Genomic DNA, 14445 nt, shown 5'->3' with positions numbered 1-14445 from the left:
TAGATAAGAAGGTATCGAAACCCCACAATTTTACTAATTTGTAGCTTAGGGCCTGTTCGGTTACCCGTTTGCGTTTTGCGGTTGCGGTTTAATAGGCCCGATTTAGGCTGCGTTTTTAAACCGCAGCTAACACCCTGTTCTATTCAGTAAAATGCTTAGTTTTTAAGTATTAGCTCTGACTACGTTTTATTAGCGTCGCTTTAGTAAAAAAAAAGCTATGTCTAGTGCTTACCAAACCTATATTAAGCACTCTAATAGGAAGGGTAGGCTGGTAAATGGGTCTCCACATCGGGATCTCTTTTTTTTTAATTCCTCTCGCAATCCTTACCCGATTAGGAAGGTTAGTATCTCATTTTGTAGCCCTTCATTAGAGCTATATATTCATCTCATATAGTAATAGACTAACTCTAATAGATAAGAAGATATATAAGATCGGAGTAAATTGTGGAGACCCAACTCTTAGCACGACGGGTTGCCAAATATCTTTTTACCTATTAGAGTTAGCCTATTACTATATTAAGTGAATATATAGCTCTAATTAAGGGCTACAAAATGAGATACTAACCTTCCTAATCGGGTAAGGATTGGGAGATATAATTGAAAAAAACGATCCCGAAGGTGGAGACCCATTTACCACACTATCCGGCTCTCTATATTCTATCTTAATGTAGAAAAGTAAAATTACAATACTAGCAAGGGTTCTCTATATCAATACCTACCGAAGCTCGATACCTTAATAGGTAATTTAAACGCAGCTATGGAACGCATAATTAAATAGGCCCTGATATAGAAGCTAGTGATAAGCCGTACCGCCCGTGCCAGCCTAGGTATCTAAGCAACGTAGCTATGTACATCTTAGCCCGTGACAAGCAACGCAAGCATTATACTTGTTAGGAGATAACGTGTAGAGGCTGCCGTACCTATATGCCGTTGTATATTAGCGGTCCGATTGTGCACCTTAGAGACGCCACTATGTCGGCCGGTACTACGGAGCAAAATACTTTATATACTAGTATACATGGGGATATTTCGTTAGTTCGATTCTTATCTTAAGATTATTCTAGAAGAGGTATTATCCGCAGATACTAAGTTCTCCCGAAATAATGCTTATATAAAACTATTTTAATTACAGAGGTATCAAATTATTATCGCACGCTAGTAGGAATCTGTGCTTTTATCCTTACTCGTATCCTTACTCCTATTGCTCGGCTCTTAATGTACTTCTTAGCAATCCTTGTTATACCCTTGTACAGTAATAAAAATTATGAACATCTTCCTAGTGCGGATTATTTTATTCTAGATCTTATTGGCTAATACATTGAGCTAACGAAACTTACCCATGTATACTAGTAACTGGTTGCGTAACTAAAGATCTGCCGGATTGTAAACCGTGCCCTAAGAGGCAGCTCGTATGATAGTGTTTTCTTTGCACCGGTGGCCAAGCTTATCGAGTGCTGGGGGCATATTAGGTACTATGAAACACTGCAGAAAAGCGATATATGAATGTAGTGAGCAGTGACTCATAAACTAAGAATTCTGACTGGGCGTGATCATACACTTGAGTATAGTACGCTTGGTTGCTTTGAGAAAATGTTCGACAAGACAAAGAGCTTCGCCCACAAACCAAAGGTCTTGTACCTTGGTCTTCCCAAACATCAGTCTAGTAGGATTCGCGACCAATATACTGAACTGTTCGACATCGATGTACGTTAAGAGGAGCCTTTGCTCGAGAATCCTCTACTTACTATGTTTCCCAGTTTCTTGATGTGTCAACCAGAGCAGAGGCACTCGAAGGCATACCCAAGATAGTGGCCTCCCGCGGTCCATACCAGGCTTTAGTCTGCCGACTTGGACCTCAGCCTTACGAGCCCTTCGACGCCCAACTTCTAAGCCCTCTCCTACCAGATCTCCGCATCGTGGTGTCGGCCCAGCGAGGCTTCGACGACTTCCACGTCGACTGGATGACGACACAGGGCATCTGGTTCTGCAACACCAAACACGCTACCGTCGACGCCACTGCCGAAATGGCTCTTTTCCTCACAATGGCTGTAGTCCGTAACACAAATCACGCAGAACGGAGTCTGCGCTCGGGACGGTGGAGAGACCGTCTACCTCTGTCACGGGATCTGAGATCCATCACTTTGGGCATCGTGGGAATGGGCAGTATAGGAATGTCTCTCGCACATAAGGCTACAGCGTTGGGCATGCAGGTTAGGTATCACAGCAGGAACGGTAAAGCGGTGCAAAATAGAGCCCCCGCTGGTTCAGTGCACTGCGCGACTCTGAACGAGCTCCTGCAGACTTCGGATGTTGTCTCACTTCATTGTCCGCTAGATCAAAGTACCTGGCATCTGATCAGCGACAAACAGTTCCTGTTGATGAAAGACGGCTCATATGTTATCAACACTGCTCGGGGTGCTATCGTAGACAACCAGGCGCTGATTCGAGCTTTGGAGAGTGGCAAACTGGCTGGAGCGGGACTAGACGTGTTTGAGAACGAGCCGACAGGCATCGACCCATACTTTCTGGAGAGCGATAAGGTGGTTCCTATTCCGCACATGGGCGGACTGACGGAAGGTTCATTCGAACTAGCCGAGCAAGAGTGTTTGGATAACGTGCAGGAATATTTCACAAAGGGACGACCGTGTACACCACTCAACTGTGTCGATGAGCCGGTGCACAGCGTCGTTCATGCTGTACTTTGAGTTTCAGTCAATCATCATGTAGTTTGCATTTCAAATTGAATCGAATAAACCTTCTCGTTTGCTAAGACGGCATCCATGCAATTAGCTGACTGTATCGGCCAGAAGGTTTAACAGTATCCCGTGTGATGTCGAGAATCTGGACCCTTTGAATCAGCTATAATCAATAGGTATTTGGGGTATAGTTCCTGTCCTATTAGGGACATCAGGGGCTAATTAGTGAGATTAGGTCGGCAAGTAGTAGGTACAGGAAGATGCAGGGTTAGTTCTTACATGAGCCTAACTAACCTTACCTCTACCCACACCTACTTGCCGATTCACCTGCAGCAAGGCTCTTGATAACAGCATAGACACTACGTACGTCTTGGCTCTTTGATGAGTAGACTAGCTCGCTTTGGGCAGCTAAGTGGTGAGCTATTCAATACTATAACACAAAAAATTAAACGCGCTAACCTATCAACACCCTTTCATTGCGTCTTTGGTTTTTTTAAGTTCACGGATAGAAGCGCAGCTGTAATATACGCACGCTGACTTTGCAGAAGTCTGGACTAATCTTCTCGCCCCCTGTATATTAATCTTTGCTAAGCCTATACGCACGCCAACAAACTACTATAGCAGCTCTGCTATCGTGACTGCCGATGAATACCATGTCCTGGCCCGTGCTCTTCGGCGGCTCTGCGTACTAGTCTAAGGTAACAGGGGCAGTAACGAAACATGGTGCAGGCAAGTACCTATGAGCCGATTTTGTGCATGAAAAGGACATACTATGCTGTCTGGCAGAAATAATGTATGTGGGCCACTAGCAAGGGTCTGTTCGAGCTAATCTGATTTCAGATGGTAATAAAACACTAATCAATATTTAGTATGACTGCCCTCGGCGTATATCACAGCTTGGCGCCTATCGCTTATCTCAGCTACTAGATTACCTAGATATTCTAGAGTAATCTGCTCCTAAGCCTGTACTGTATCTGTTAAATAGTAAACTTAAGGTGGTTGGCGCTTGCTTAATATGTAAACCTGCCTCTGCGTAGTGTCTGTATTATGAGCCGCTTGTCGCGAGTAAGCTGCCGTCTGCGTGTTAGCGTCTGGGCTCGTGCTATATTACGGAAATTAGGTAAAGATTCGTCCGAAGTGGCGCCGGATATGAGATTTTAGCGTCCCTACCGTACAAAACTTGTGCCATGTAGCGTTGCACGTACAGCTCCGGCGCATTCCATGATACGATCAGCAATTCTGCAAGATAACGCAAAAGTGGGATGATGTCGAGCATGGAGTCCCTTGTGTAGAATGTATTGCTTCTTCAGTGTGCGGTGATTCTGTCGGCATGTGTTGTTTTGGGTGGGGTTGAAATTTGCGGGTCAGAAACAGCTCTTCGTCAACAGATTCCTGCGAAACGCTCCGATCTCACTGCTATCATGCCGCAGTCTTAGAACTCAGAGGACAACTCCTCTGGAACCTTATAGTCTCACTTTATCCATTCCTACTACGACGTATCACCCAAGCCGTCGTTTGTTCTTTTAATACATCTATTTCCATTCTAATATTCCGTCAATCCGCTCGGTACAGAAGATATGGCCGTGACACAGGAACCTTTCTACCCGAATATCGATCAGCTGATCCGAGATCGTGCAAAGACGCATGTTGACAAGCCAATTCTCTCCTACGCGGATGAGAATGGTGCTTTTCAGAATTACACTGGGGCTGACATAGAGCGATTGACCAGAGCTGCAGCGACGGCATATCGTAAAGCGCTTCCCAAGAAGCCTGGTCTGTTCAGAGTGGCTCTAGTTGGAGTCTCCAGTCTTGACTATTACATTGCATTTTTTGCATTGCAAAGGTTGGGTTTGACGTCGATGTTCTTGTCTCCACGGCTCGCAGACCAAGGATATGCGCATCTCTTGGCTGCTACAGAATGCCAGGTGGTCATCGCGGCGGAGGGATCTGTGAAAACGATGGAGCGAGTCCGGGAGACAAGCGGTTCGCCAGCAGTTGTTATACCCCTCCTGAATCTGCAAGCGCTATCTAAACTGGGGCTTGAGGACGGACAGATACCGCCTGTACCAGCTGATAGTAAGCAAGAGTTCGTTATCCACAGCGGTGGTACGACAGGCTTGCCAAAGCCAGTTGTACTCTCTCCAAGCGCGTGGTTGGCGCAAGCAGCTATGGTGGCCGCCCGAATGCCTCGCGCTAACACTTTGACGACACTGCCTTTGTTCCATAGTTTTGGCCTGGCTACTTTACTCCGCTGTCTCGTCAATGGTACGACACTTGCAATCTCGAATGCCAACCGGCCGATAACCGCATCAATCATCAATGCTTCAATCGAACGGACATCGTCCAAGGCGCTGGTGACTGTCCCATGTAAGAAAATTTCCCGCTTTGCTCGACTGCTTCCATATACTGAGAAACGAACTCTTAGACATTCTCAAGTTCTTCACTGAGATTCCCGGTGGTATCGAGCGACTGGGCAGTCTCACCCAGGTCATTGTCGCTGGATCAGCAATCCCGAACGACCTAGCAGAAGTTCTGTTGGCCAAGAAAGCGCGCATATATCATCTCTATGGTCTGACTGAAGCGGGTGCCCTGATGGAAGCCTGGCCAACAGATTTTCGGTGGGTTACCCCACTGGCGCACGCAGTACCATTTTTGAAATTCGAGCCTGTTGGAGAAGGTAATTTCCATCTTGTCGTGATGCCTGGGCTTCCCGCCAAGGTGTATTCTAACCGTGAGGATGGGTCGTACGCCACGAAAGATGTATTTCGGCCCCACCCGACGGACCCAGCCGTATGGAGGTTCGTGGCCAGACAGGACGATATAATCGTCCTGATAAATGGGGAGAAAGCAGATCCCACGCCCCTAGAAGACGCAGTATCGCGGAACCTTAACGTACGCGCAGCAGTCGTGTTTGGAGCGGAGCGGGACTCACTGGGAATGATTGTGGTTGCGTCAGATACCGCTAAGACACTGAGTAAGGAAGAAATTCTGGAAAGTATTGCTGCCGATCTGGACTTGGGTAATTCTCGTGTCCCTGGGTATGCGCGAATATCTCCTGATGCGGTCATCGTCAAAAAAGCAGACACGCCCTTCCCTCGCACTGACAAGGACACCGTCATCAAACCTCAATTTCTGAAGTCATTCGCTGCTGACATCGAGGAATACTATGAAGCACGATCACGAGCGACGAACGAAGCGGTTGAAGTGTCAGATGACCAAATCGCATCAAGAGTGCGGCATATCGTTACTTCGGCCTTGAACCTCTCGACGATCGACGATGAGGCCGACTTTTTCGCTTTGGGTATGGACTCGTTACAGGCCTCTAATGTGCGGTCTAGTATCGTGAAAAGCATTCACCTTCGCGGTGCCACGCTCGCCACCAACGCCGTCTTCGAACATGCCAACATCTCTCTATTGACCCGTCATCTGCTCGACCTTCGACAAGGACTCTCTACCAAAGAGGACTCTTCCGAAGCGCTTGCCCAGGCGCTCTTGGAGAAGTACTCTAATTTCACACCTTTTCCCTTGGGTACGATCGATGAGGGACCATCTTGCGTGCTTCTCACCGGCGCCACAGGGGCAATTGGCTCCCACTTGCTTCACAACCTCCTCACCAATTCTGCTGTAGCACAGGTATATTGTCCTGTTCGCGCTTCAGACTGCTCCGCAGCCTATACCCGCATCCACTCAGCCCTAGAGCACGCCCGTCTCCTCTCCCATACTGATCCCGCAACCCACCTCTCGAAGATTGTTGCTCTTCCCTGCGACTTCACTGCACCTAATCTTGGTCTTTCTGCTCGCCTTCTTACATTGTTCTCCCGATCTGTAACTCACATCATTCATAACGCTTGGTCAGTCAACTTCAACCATTCACTCCGTAGTTTCGAGCAGGATTCTCTTCGCTCAACTCACTTTCTCCTTACTCTCGCCGCCTCTTCTCTCCGCTCTCAAAAACCTGTTTTCACTTTCGTCTCCAGTATCGCCGCTGCCCTATGCGCCCAGCCATCCCACGCCATTCCTGAGACCCTGCACCCATGGTGTGCTGTTGCTGGAATGGGCTACGGACAGAGCAAATGGGTAGCGGAGCACATGGCTGCCGCAGCTGCGGAGACAGCCCAAGTTCCCGCTCGGGTTGTGAGGCTGGGACAGGTGTGTGGGGATACCGAGTGGGGTACATGGAATTCGGCTGAGGCGTTCCCGATGACGGTACAGGCGGCCCGCACAATTGGGGCGTTGCCGGTAGTGGATGATGACGAGGAAGAGAGTTGGTTGCCAGTCGATGTTGCAGCAGAGGCATTGGCACAGATAGCACTGTCACCCGAGCAAAACGGTGCGAAGTTTCACGTGCTCCATGTTGTCAACGAGGCGCCCATCCTCTGGAATGCGCAGTTCTTGCCCCGCTTGGAGAAATATGGGCTAGAATTTGAGGCAGTGCCCCAGAGAGAATGGGTGCATAGACTAGAAGCCTCAGACCAGGATGTGAAAGTCAACCCGCCTTTCAAGCTGCTTGAATTCTTCAAAACAAGATATGGATCTGCCCAAGGAGCTTCGCAGCCAAAGTTTGAGACCACGCAGGCGAAGAGATGGGCGCCTTGCCTGGAAGGCGGAGTAGACATCAGTGAGGAGTTAGTTGGGAAGTTCCTCAGATATTGGATGGAGGAAGCATGGGTAAAGAAACCCAATGACGGAGATCGATGATTAAACAAAGCACCCTAATTGAGCAGGAGCAAGAGTCAAGTCCCTCTTTACATGTAGAATAATGTACAGCTCCATCAGAGCGTTGCATCCTATCGAGTCGGCAGATCAATAGAGTATGTTCTTACATCACATGATCAGTCTAATCAATCACAAGTGGAGAAAACAAGTGCAAACAAACAAAAACTCAATCACGTAACTCCCAAGGTGGTGAAGCTACCCGACGCCCACCTCCCGAATCGAACTAAGGTTCAATTGTCGACAGATGCGCCCTCCTAGCTTGCAGTTCAAGTCCCTATTTATTTGTTCTCAGTTAATTGTTTATGCTAGGAGGCACACCCAATTGACCAAGGGAAGTAATCGCGTGATGGGAAGACTGGAAACGTAAGTACTTCCCGTTGTGACACTGCTCCATCCTAGACATCATGTCATTCATATCTATACCACACATGCACGACTTACCTATTCCTAGCTAGTCCTCCTATCCTCATAACATAGTATTCTTAACGATTATACTTCGAATCACACCCAGTAATGTTCGTGATTCTTTATCAAGTGACTCCAATGGTCAAAGGATCAAGTTGGTGCTCAAGCCAGGAAATTCACGGAAAACGGAAAGCAATGCTCAGTATAGTTGGCGCAGATGGGTCGACAAATTCTTACAGCTACGAAGTCTTCCTTCCAAACAATTATAAATACCTCTCTTCTTGATAAATACCTAGATCCTACAATTTTGAGACCTTGCCCGGTCGTAAGCAATGTGCCAACAAAAAAGCAAATGGTGCATCGATCGCCAAACCGGTCCATCAAAAAAAGAAAAGAGGTCCAAATCTGCAAAAAGATCATAAAAGATACTTCGAAGTACATTGGGTGGGTAACGAGCCAGATATGTGTTTTGTTGTAACGTCTTGTGCATGATACGCTGGTTTACTTTGGTCATCATCACAGCCGCTTCCCTTTTGCCTGGTGGTCTGCAATTGTTCTGCCTAACTTACCCCCATATGCGACCCCAAAGCCAAGCTTCCAACATCTGTAATTGGTCCACAATATTTCAAGGTTCTGATTACTGGTGCCGACCAGGCTCTCACATTAGCAGCAAAATGGACCGAGCCACGGTCTTACTGTCGCTTCATCTCTGCGACGCAGTACTTTAGCCTACTGATAACGGTAAAGATCCTCCATTTTTTTGATGTTATTCCCAAGCCTTGCCTTATTAGTTGCGATGCCTGGGCTAGTATGCTACGGCGTACGAGTACCCAGACTGTTGCCTACTCGTACATCACTGTTTTGGATCACTTGTGCCTTTTCGGTTCAGCCCTTCACGTCAAGACACTGCTACCGGACATTGGAAAGAATCCAAGCTTCCAAGCCTCAACCCCCGTCCGTTGCGTATACGATACAAAGGCCACATGCAGTGTTGTTACCGCTTGTATCATCGCACCACCTCTGAAATGGCAGCTGAATTCATTATTTCGTCACTCGAATAATTCAGTGTGATTTTTGTGTGACATCCTATGCAATTTCCATGGACTAGGGGTACTGATCTTCCGCGGGCCTCATAGGGGCATATAAGGGGTTCGCTCGCCAATCCAATGCCGTACCGTAACAAGCACATGTGCCGGCGTACTATCACACTGGCATAAATACAGGAACTGCACTTGTAGGAGCAGACTGCAGTATCTACAAGCAAGTCATATAGCGTAGCTCAGGTAGCCATTACCAATTAAATGCTTTATAATATCCTATAATGACTTGGAAGATATACACAGAAATGGCCGTACAGGGCCGCCCAAAGATACTATCAAGAACAATCCTCTAGGAAGGAAAGTCAACGATTGTAATGTCAACAATACCATCATTTAAAGAGAGGTGTCTACACGTATAAAACAAGGTGAAAAGCATAAACTATCTATGGACATGACTAGTTAGTTAACGTGTTCCACAATCGAGATACGCACGCAATTGAATTGCGCACCTCTGCCGATATTTCACCGCTTTACACCTCTATCGCCATGCCTCAACATTTCGTCAAATCAAAGACCCATTGCTAATTCGGCAAGAAGGCGTTCACGAGATTGTAGTCTTCCTGTCTGCAGAGTCAAAGGCACTTTAAATTGGCTTTATCATATAATTTAAAGAAGATATTGATGGTTTCCTACGCGTGTGGACTTTAGATTAAGTCAAAGTCAAAGTACCTACAAACTGTTCCGTTACGGGTGAACGGACGGTAACTACGTAGACATAGTCGAGGGCCGGGGCCACAAACTCTAAAGCTTGTCCTTGAAGTTTTCAAAACTGTCATCCAAAGAAAGTTTATAATTCATATGGTGGAGTTGGGTAGGGGCCACTAGAGGCTTTCCACTTAACTCTCTTGCATCAACCCAGTTGCCATGGATCTGAGCTCGCATACGAATTGGCAACTCAATGGCCGCTACAGGAGTCTCGAAATCATTTGTATCAAGAATGGCAATATTGGTAAGGTTAACATCGAGGCGATTGACGGCAAATATGACGTAGCCATCACCTTCGGGGGCATTGTCGGAGCGCGGAATCAACAAAGGCTCTTGGCAACGGCATTGATCCCCAGGATAGTAGATCTTCAACTCGCCGGTGCTCTTGATAAGCATTGCGACAGCATTCAGTCCTTGGTATATAGGCTTCATAAGGACCTCTCCAGTCTCAAAGTGAAACACGTCATGAAGACGCGATCATACGGTCTACAGTGAAACCGCTCGTCAATCCGGCAAAACTCATTCGGAATACCAACAAGGACAAACGGATCAGAAATTTGCGTCTCCGTGGGCTGGCTCGGATCGATTTCAATCCTGACTAGGTCATTCCACGTCTCTATGGCATGTGGTGACCCGTCCTCATTGGACCAGAATGAAAAGATGGCGTGATGCGGCCAAGTGCCCTCAAAATATATCTTTCCGTCCACCTCCCAGGCCCCTTCCGTGTGAACCATTTCGGAATTGTAAGGATGTGTGTAGATGCGCTGTTCATATGGCTTCCACCCTAAGCCTTCCAAGGGGGCTTCTGGATGACTTGGAGTCACAATAAACATAGCGGGCCGCTCAGTATCCCATACGACTTCCGATTTCCCCGGTTTCCCATTTTCGTTAAGACTGACGGGCCACTGACAAAAAACGATCCAGTTACCGGTGATCGCAATGTCGTGAACTGCACCTAGCAGAGTTTGTTTGACCATTTGCTGATTGTCGACGACACCGTTGCGATCGATCGAAAAGGAGGTAATTTTCTTGTTTGAAAAGTCGAGGCTAAATGCGACCAGCTCGACGACATGAGGGTCGATGTGTGGATGCGCGGTGAAGGTTGGAGTAACGATATGATTTGCAAAGGGATTTGTTCCAGTGGTCTCGTTTACTTCATAATACTATTACTTATTAGCTAATAGAGATATAGAATAGTGGTTATTAAACTTCTTATTACTTTCTATATAAGTATACTACTTTACTATCTTGCTAGATAACTCTTATGGAACACTATTGTAAAGCTAACTAGCCTTAGTGCGGACCTAGCAAGAGAAGTATAGATCGGAACCCAATGTAACACATGGCACCTCCCTATACCAGCGCAATCATACCATGAAAATCTATACCCACTATTGCGTTATCTAAAATGCTAGAATTCAGAGTTAATCAAATACTCAATATACTATATAATAATTAAATACAGAGAGAAACGTTTGTATTTCAGTGACAGTAGGATTCTTTAAACCAAATTTCTGAACTAGCTATTCGACCATGAAGTAATCCAAGGTCCTTCATAGCTCCCCACACGACCAAATCGCTATCTACATGTTGCGGTTGTCGACGTCGCAGTTCGTTCTACGACGCCAGTCATTGAAGTTCTGCTGGAAAAAGTCCAGGTACAGGCCATGTCCATGCGAACCCTCGAATGTCGTAATGTCCGCCTTGAAGGAGCCATCAGGCTCAGAGTAGCAAGCTTTGTTGTTGATGTTGGGCTTTGCGTTACCTTAGCCATGAGTTAGCATTAGTAAGTCATGAAAGGTTGCGAACGACAATCTTACCTTGGAGGATAGCACAGAAAAGATTCAAAAGATCTTGGCGTCGGCTGTCTGGGCCTGCTTCGAGGCGTACACCGTAGCGGCGAAAACCGCCAGATAGCCAGTTGTTGTACCAATTGGCTCGAATCCAACAATCTGCTCGCTTCTCAACATTCTCAACATTCTCGACTTGCGCGACATCAGCGGCTGGCCTGGTCAGTATTGCTAGAATTGTTGAAAATTGACTGTTTGGAAAGCTTACAGCGAACTTCAACGTCTGCTCTTTCTGTAGACTCCGGGATTGCTACAGCAGCAGCCAACAAGGGCGAAAGAAGGCATGCAATAACAGCGACAGAGGGAGTCTTCATGTTGGCGGATGTGTTAGAAAGTCTTGGAGACTAAGGAGTTGTTTAAGCTTTGTAAGTGAGTTGATGAGTTGCTGAGTGGTGAGGATTCGAATTTCCAACGTCGAGGACATGATACTTATACTCCTTCGGAGTCAATAGGTACGTCGTGCAAGCATCTATTTCGGGTATAGCGTCACTCCTGCAACTGGATTATAGTAACTGGAGGTCGGACCTTCTACCTAAAGCTATGTTTAGGCGGCCGCGATCCTTAAGGCCGCCTGCAGATACGGTAAAGCGAAAGTCAAGGCACTTTGTTGTCACATTTTCTGGGAAAGACATGTTTTCAATTTGCAACGTCTCCAAGGCAATTGTAGATATAACTTCAAAGGGGGAATAAGATAGCTTTTGTTCGTGACCAGTACAAGATAAGCATATAGCCGTCAACGATCACTGTTGTCAATGAAGGTTAGAATATTTGCGTACGATCAGGTCCCTCGGGTGTTGGTGTTACATTAACAAGGCCTCCAACGAGGTCGTAATCCCCAAGCCTGTGGTTGTGTTTCGTGAACCAAGGACTTGGCTATGATTGTTGGATTTAATCGCAGGCTTGTTATTAAACGTTTTTGTGGGGTACTTAGGCTTCCCATTCTCACATATTAGATATCTTAATGCTGGGAGTCACTGGAGAGTGACGCAAGAACGCCTGAAATTTGTGGAGCTGCCAATCACAATGGAAAAGAAGTAGCGAAGAATGGCACGGCTTTTAGTTCTCTACAGAGGATTTTGCCTTTGCATTTGCTGCATCAGCAGACTCATAATGTGAGTATTTTGGTCACGCCACCAGACGTACATCGTACAGCAACTGTGGGCTTGCTGTATCCAGACTCTGCCAGGTAAAGCATGGTGGATAAGAAATCAAAACAGGGACAACGGTTAACACGGCTCCTTCTTAGGCGTGCACTTCAACATCTTTTGCCGGTGTTAACTTGGTGTCTTCGAGGCCAGCACATAACGAGTTAGGCCAAGGCGCTACTCCTGCTGTAACACTGTGCATATCTCCATTGTCAATCAACGTACATACTTGCATGGGCGTGTGCAAAAAAATAGTCCTGCACCGATCACATAGGGCACCTAGTCTTTCATTTATCATCCACACCTCGTACCATGAACTTCATGTATGGCTGTCGCTGCTCTTTACCCCCACGCAGGGCGGGGCCGTGCCGTGCCGCTGCGCTACGCCAGCTACAGTAGCGCCTCCTACTAATAAGCCGCACTAGCTCCTTCAGTGCTTTCCTATGCTAGTCCTTAATTAGGAAGATGTTGCAGACCAATCGTATCTCATCCCTTGTATTGCATTTGCATATCAACAGGCATGCCTGCCAGGTGCTTCTTTGCATTGTGGTTTGTACTTTCAATGCTTAAACAGTCGCGAGTCCAATATGACGCTCGAAGGCACAACACCCTCCCAACCGAACAAGGCACAACAATCACTACCACCTTGAATAAAGCCTATCATTGAAGCTAGGATCTAGCGAGAAACCTCGATGAACAGTGATTGTCGATTGTTATTGAATTCACGCTCCCGCCATGGCACCAATATCCCGGCAGCTTGCACGTGATTCACCAACCACTTATTGCAAATCTTTCTTCTATCGTCTTTTAGCTCTTTGGATGGTTATCGAGTATGTGGCAAAATATTTTCAAAAAAAAAAAAGCCAAAGCTACACATATCCGGGTCGTCGACTAGATGTGGCTTGAATGTCCACAGCTAATGAGGCTGAGAGATCATGTGTGCATCGAGCCCAGCTACAAAGTTTGCAGGCAAGGCTTGAGGAAACCAATCAATGTATCCTGAAGAACAATTAGTAGGTAGCGAAACCAAGCTGTGCGCGGGAGATTTTGAAAATATGCTGCTAAGTTGAACCTCCCTTGGCCATCATTGTCAACATAAACACGAAACTTGTCTCTTGGATAGTCAAGCGCGCAGGCAGCTCTCTTAGTATCAACCATGATGTTCAAATCCTCCGGCCAGCGAGGGACAAAAACATCAACATTTGGGACATGACCGCCCATGATCATGAACTTTGCCCTGTTTTGCAAGCGAAACGGTATAGTTTGAAAATCATACGGCAACCCACCTAATATCACGCAACAAATTAGGTCTCAACGAAAAATTGCGCGATGAATTGAGATCAGTCGAACACGGCAGTTGAGTAACGCACATCATTCATGCCAACACAGGAGACTGCGCCTTCCAGATTGAGTGGGAGACTTTTCTCAGTCGATTATACTTTGCACAGATATTAGACACTTAAAATTACAGCTGAGGTAACACCTAAGCAATCTCATAGTGTAAAGTGCACAATTTAAAACGCATTGTCTCACGGCGTGTTGAACCTGAAGTTACAAGACGTAAATCTGTCGTAAAATACAGGAATCTTGATACGCACCTGGGTAGTCGTAGAGTTTACAATAATGACACCTATGCACTCTAGGAAGGCACTAAGATTCTCACCAGAGATTCATTCAAGGCGGGACGACTCTAACGATCGACTAACAAAAGACACTCTATAAGTACTGCTCTATTCTGTCCCATGATAAGCATCAACTACTCTTGTTGTCGACAAATATTATGTATGTTCTATATTTTAATACTTTCCGATGTGCAGATGTCACATTT

The 14445-nt window shown here is 46.5% G+C and overlaps 3 protein-coding genes across 3 annotated transcripts; 2 read left to right on the top strand and 1 right to left on the bottom strand.

Annotated features, from left to right (window-relative positions):
* Nucleotides 1-1590: 1590 nt before the first annotated feature.
* Nucleotides 1591-2705, top strand: PSV08DRAFT_356947 (D-isomer specific 2-hydroxyacid dehydrogenase; the record flags this gene model as incomplete). The annotated part of the gene is made up of 2 exons (XM_014222596.1): nucleotides 1591-1704; nucleotides 1758-2705. The coding sequence occupies 2 exons, from the start codon at nucleotides 1591-1593 to the stop codon at nucleotides 2703-2705; spliced, it is 1062 nt and encodes a 353-aa protein (XP_014078071.1).
* Nucleotides 2706-4273: 1568 nt separating this feature from the next.
* PSV08DRAFT_190783 (uncharacterized protein) lies at nucleotides 4274-7394 on the top strand (the record flags this gene model as incomplete). The annotated part of the gene is made up of 2 exons (XM_014222595.1): nucleotides 4274-5063; nucleotides 5122-7394. The coding sequence occupies 2 exons, from the start codon at nucleotides 4274-4276 to the stop codon at nucleotides 7392-7394; spliced, it is 3063 nt and encodes a 1020-aa protein (XP_014078070.1).
* A 2264-nt stretch (nucleotides 7395-9658) lies between these two features.
* Nucleotides 9659-11786, bottom strand: PSV08DRAFT_190549 (retinal pigment epithelial membrane protein-domain-containing protein; the record flags this gene model as incomplete). The annotated part of the gene is made up of 6 exons (XM_014222594.1): nucleotides 9659-10004; nucleotides 10106-10785; nucleotides 10982-11033; nucleotides 11210-11387; nucleotides 11443-11643; nucleotides 11681-11786. 6 exons carry the CDS (start codon nucleotides 11784-11786, stop codon nucleotides 9659-9661), a joined length of 1563 nt encoding a protein of 520 aa, XP_014078069.1.
* Nucleotides 11787-14445: the final 2659 nt, after the last annotated feature.

The sequence above is a fragment of the Bipolaris maydis genome, assembly GCF_028858645.1.
Source record: "Bipolaris maydis strain C4 unplaced genomic scaffold PSV08scaffold_17, whole genome shotgun sequence".
NCBI classification, from domain to species: domain Eukaryota; kingdom Fungi; phylum Ascomycota; class Dothideomycetes; order Pleosporales; family Pleosporaceae; genus Bipolaris; species Bipolaris maydis.
Note: the sequence above shows the minus strand (reverse complement) of the source record. Positions and strands in the feature narration are given on the sequence as shown.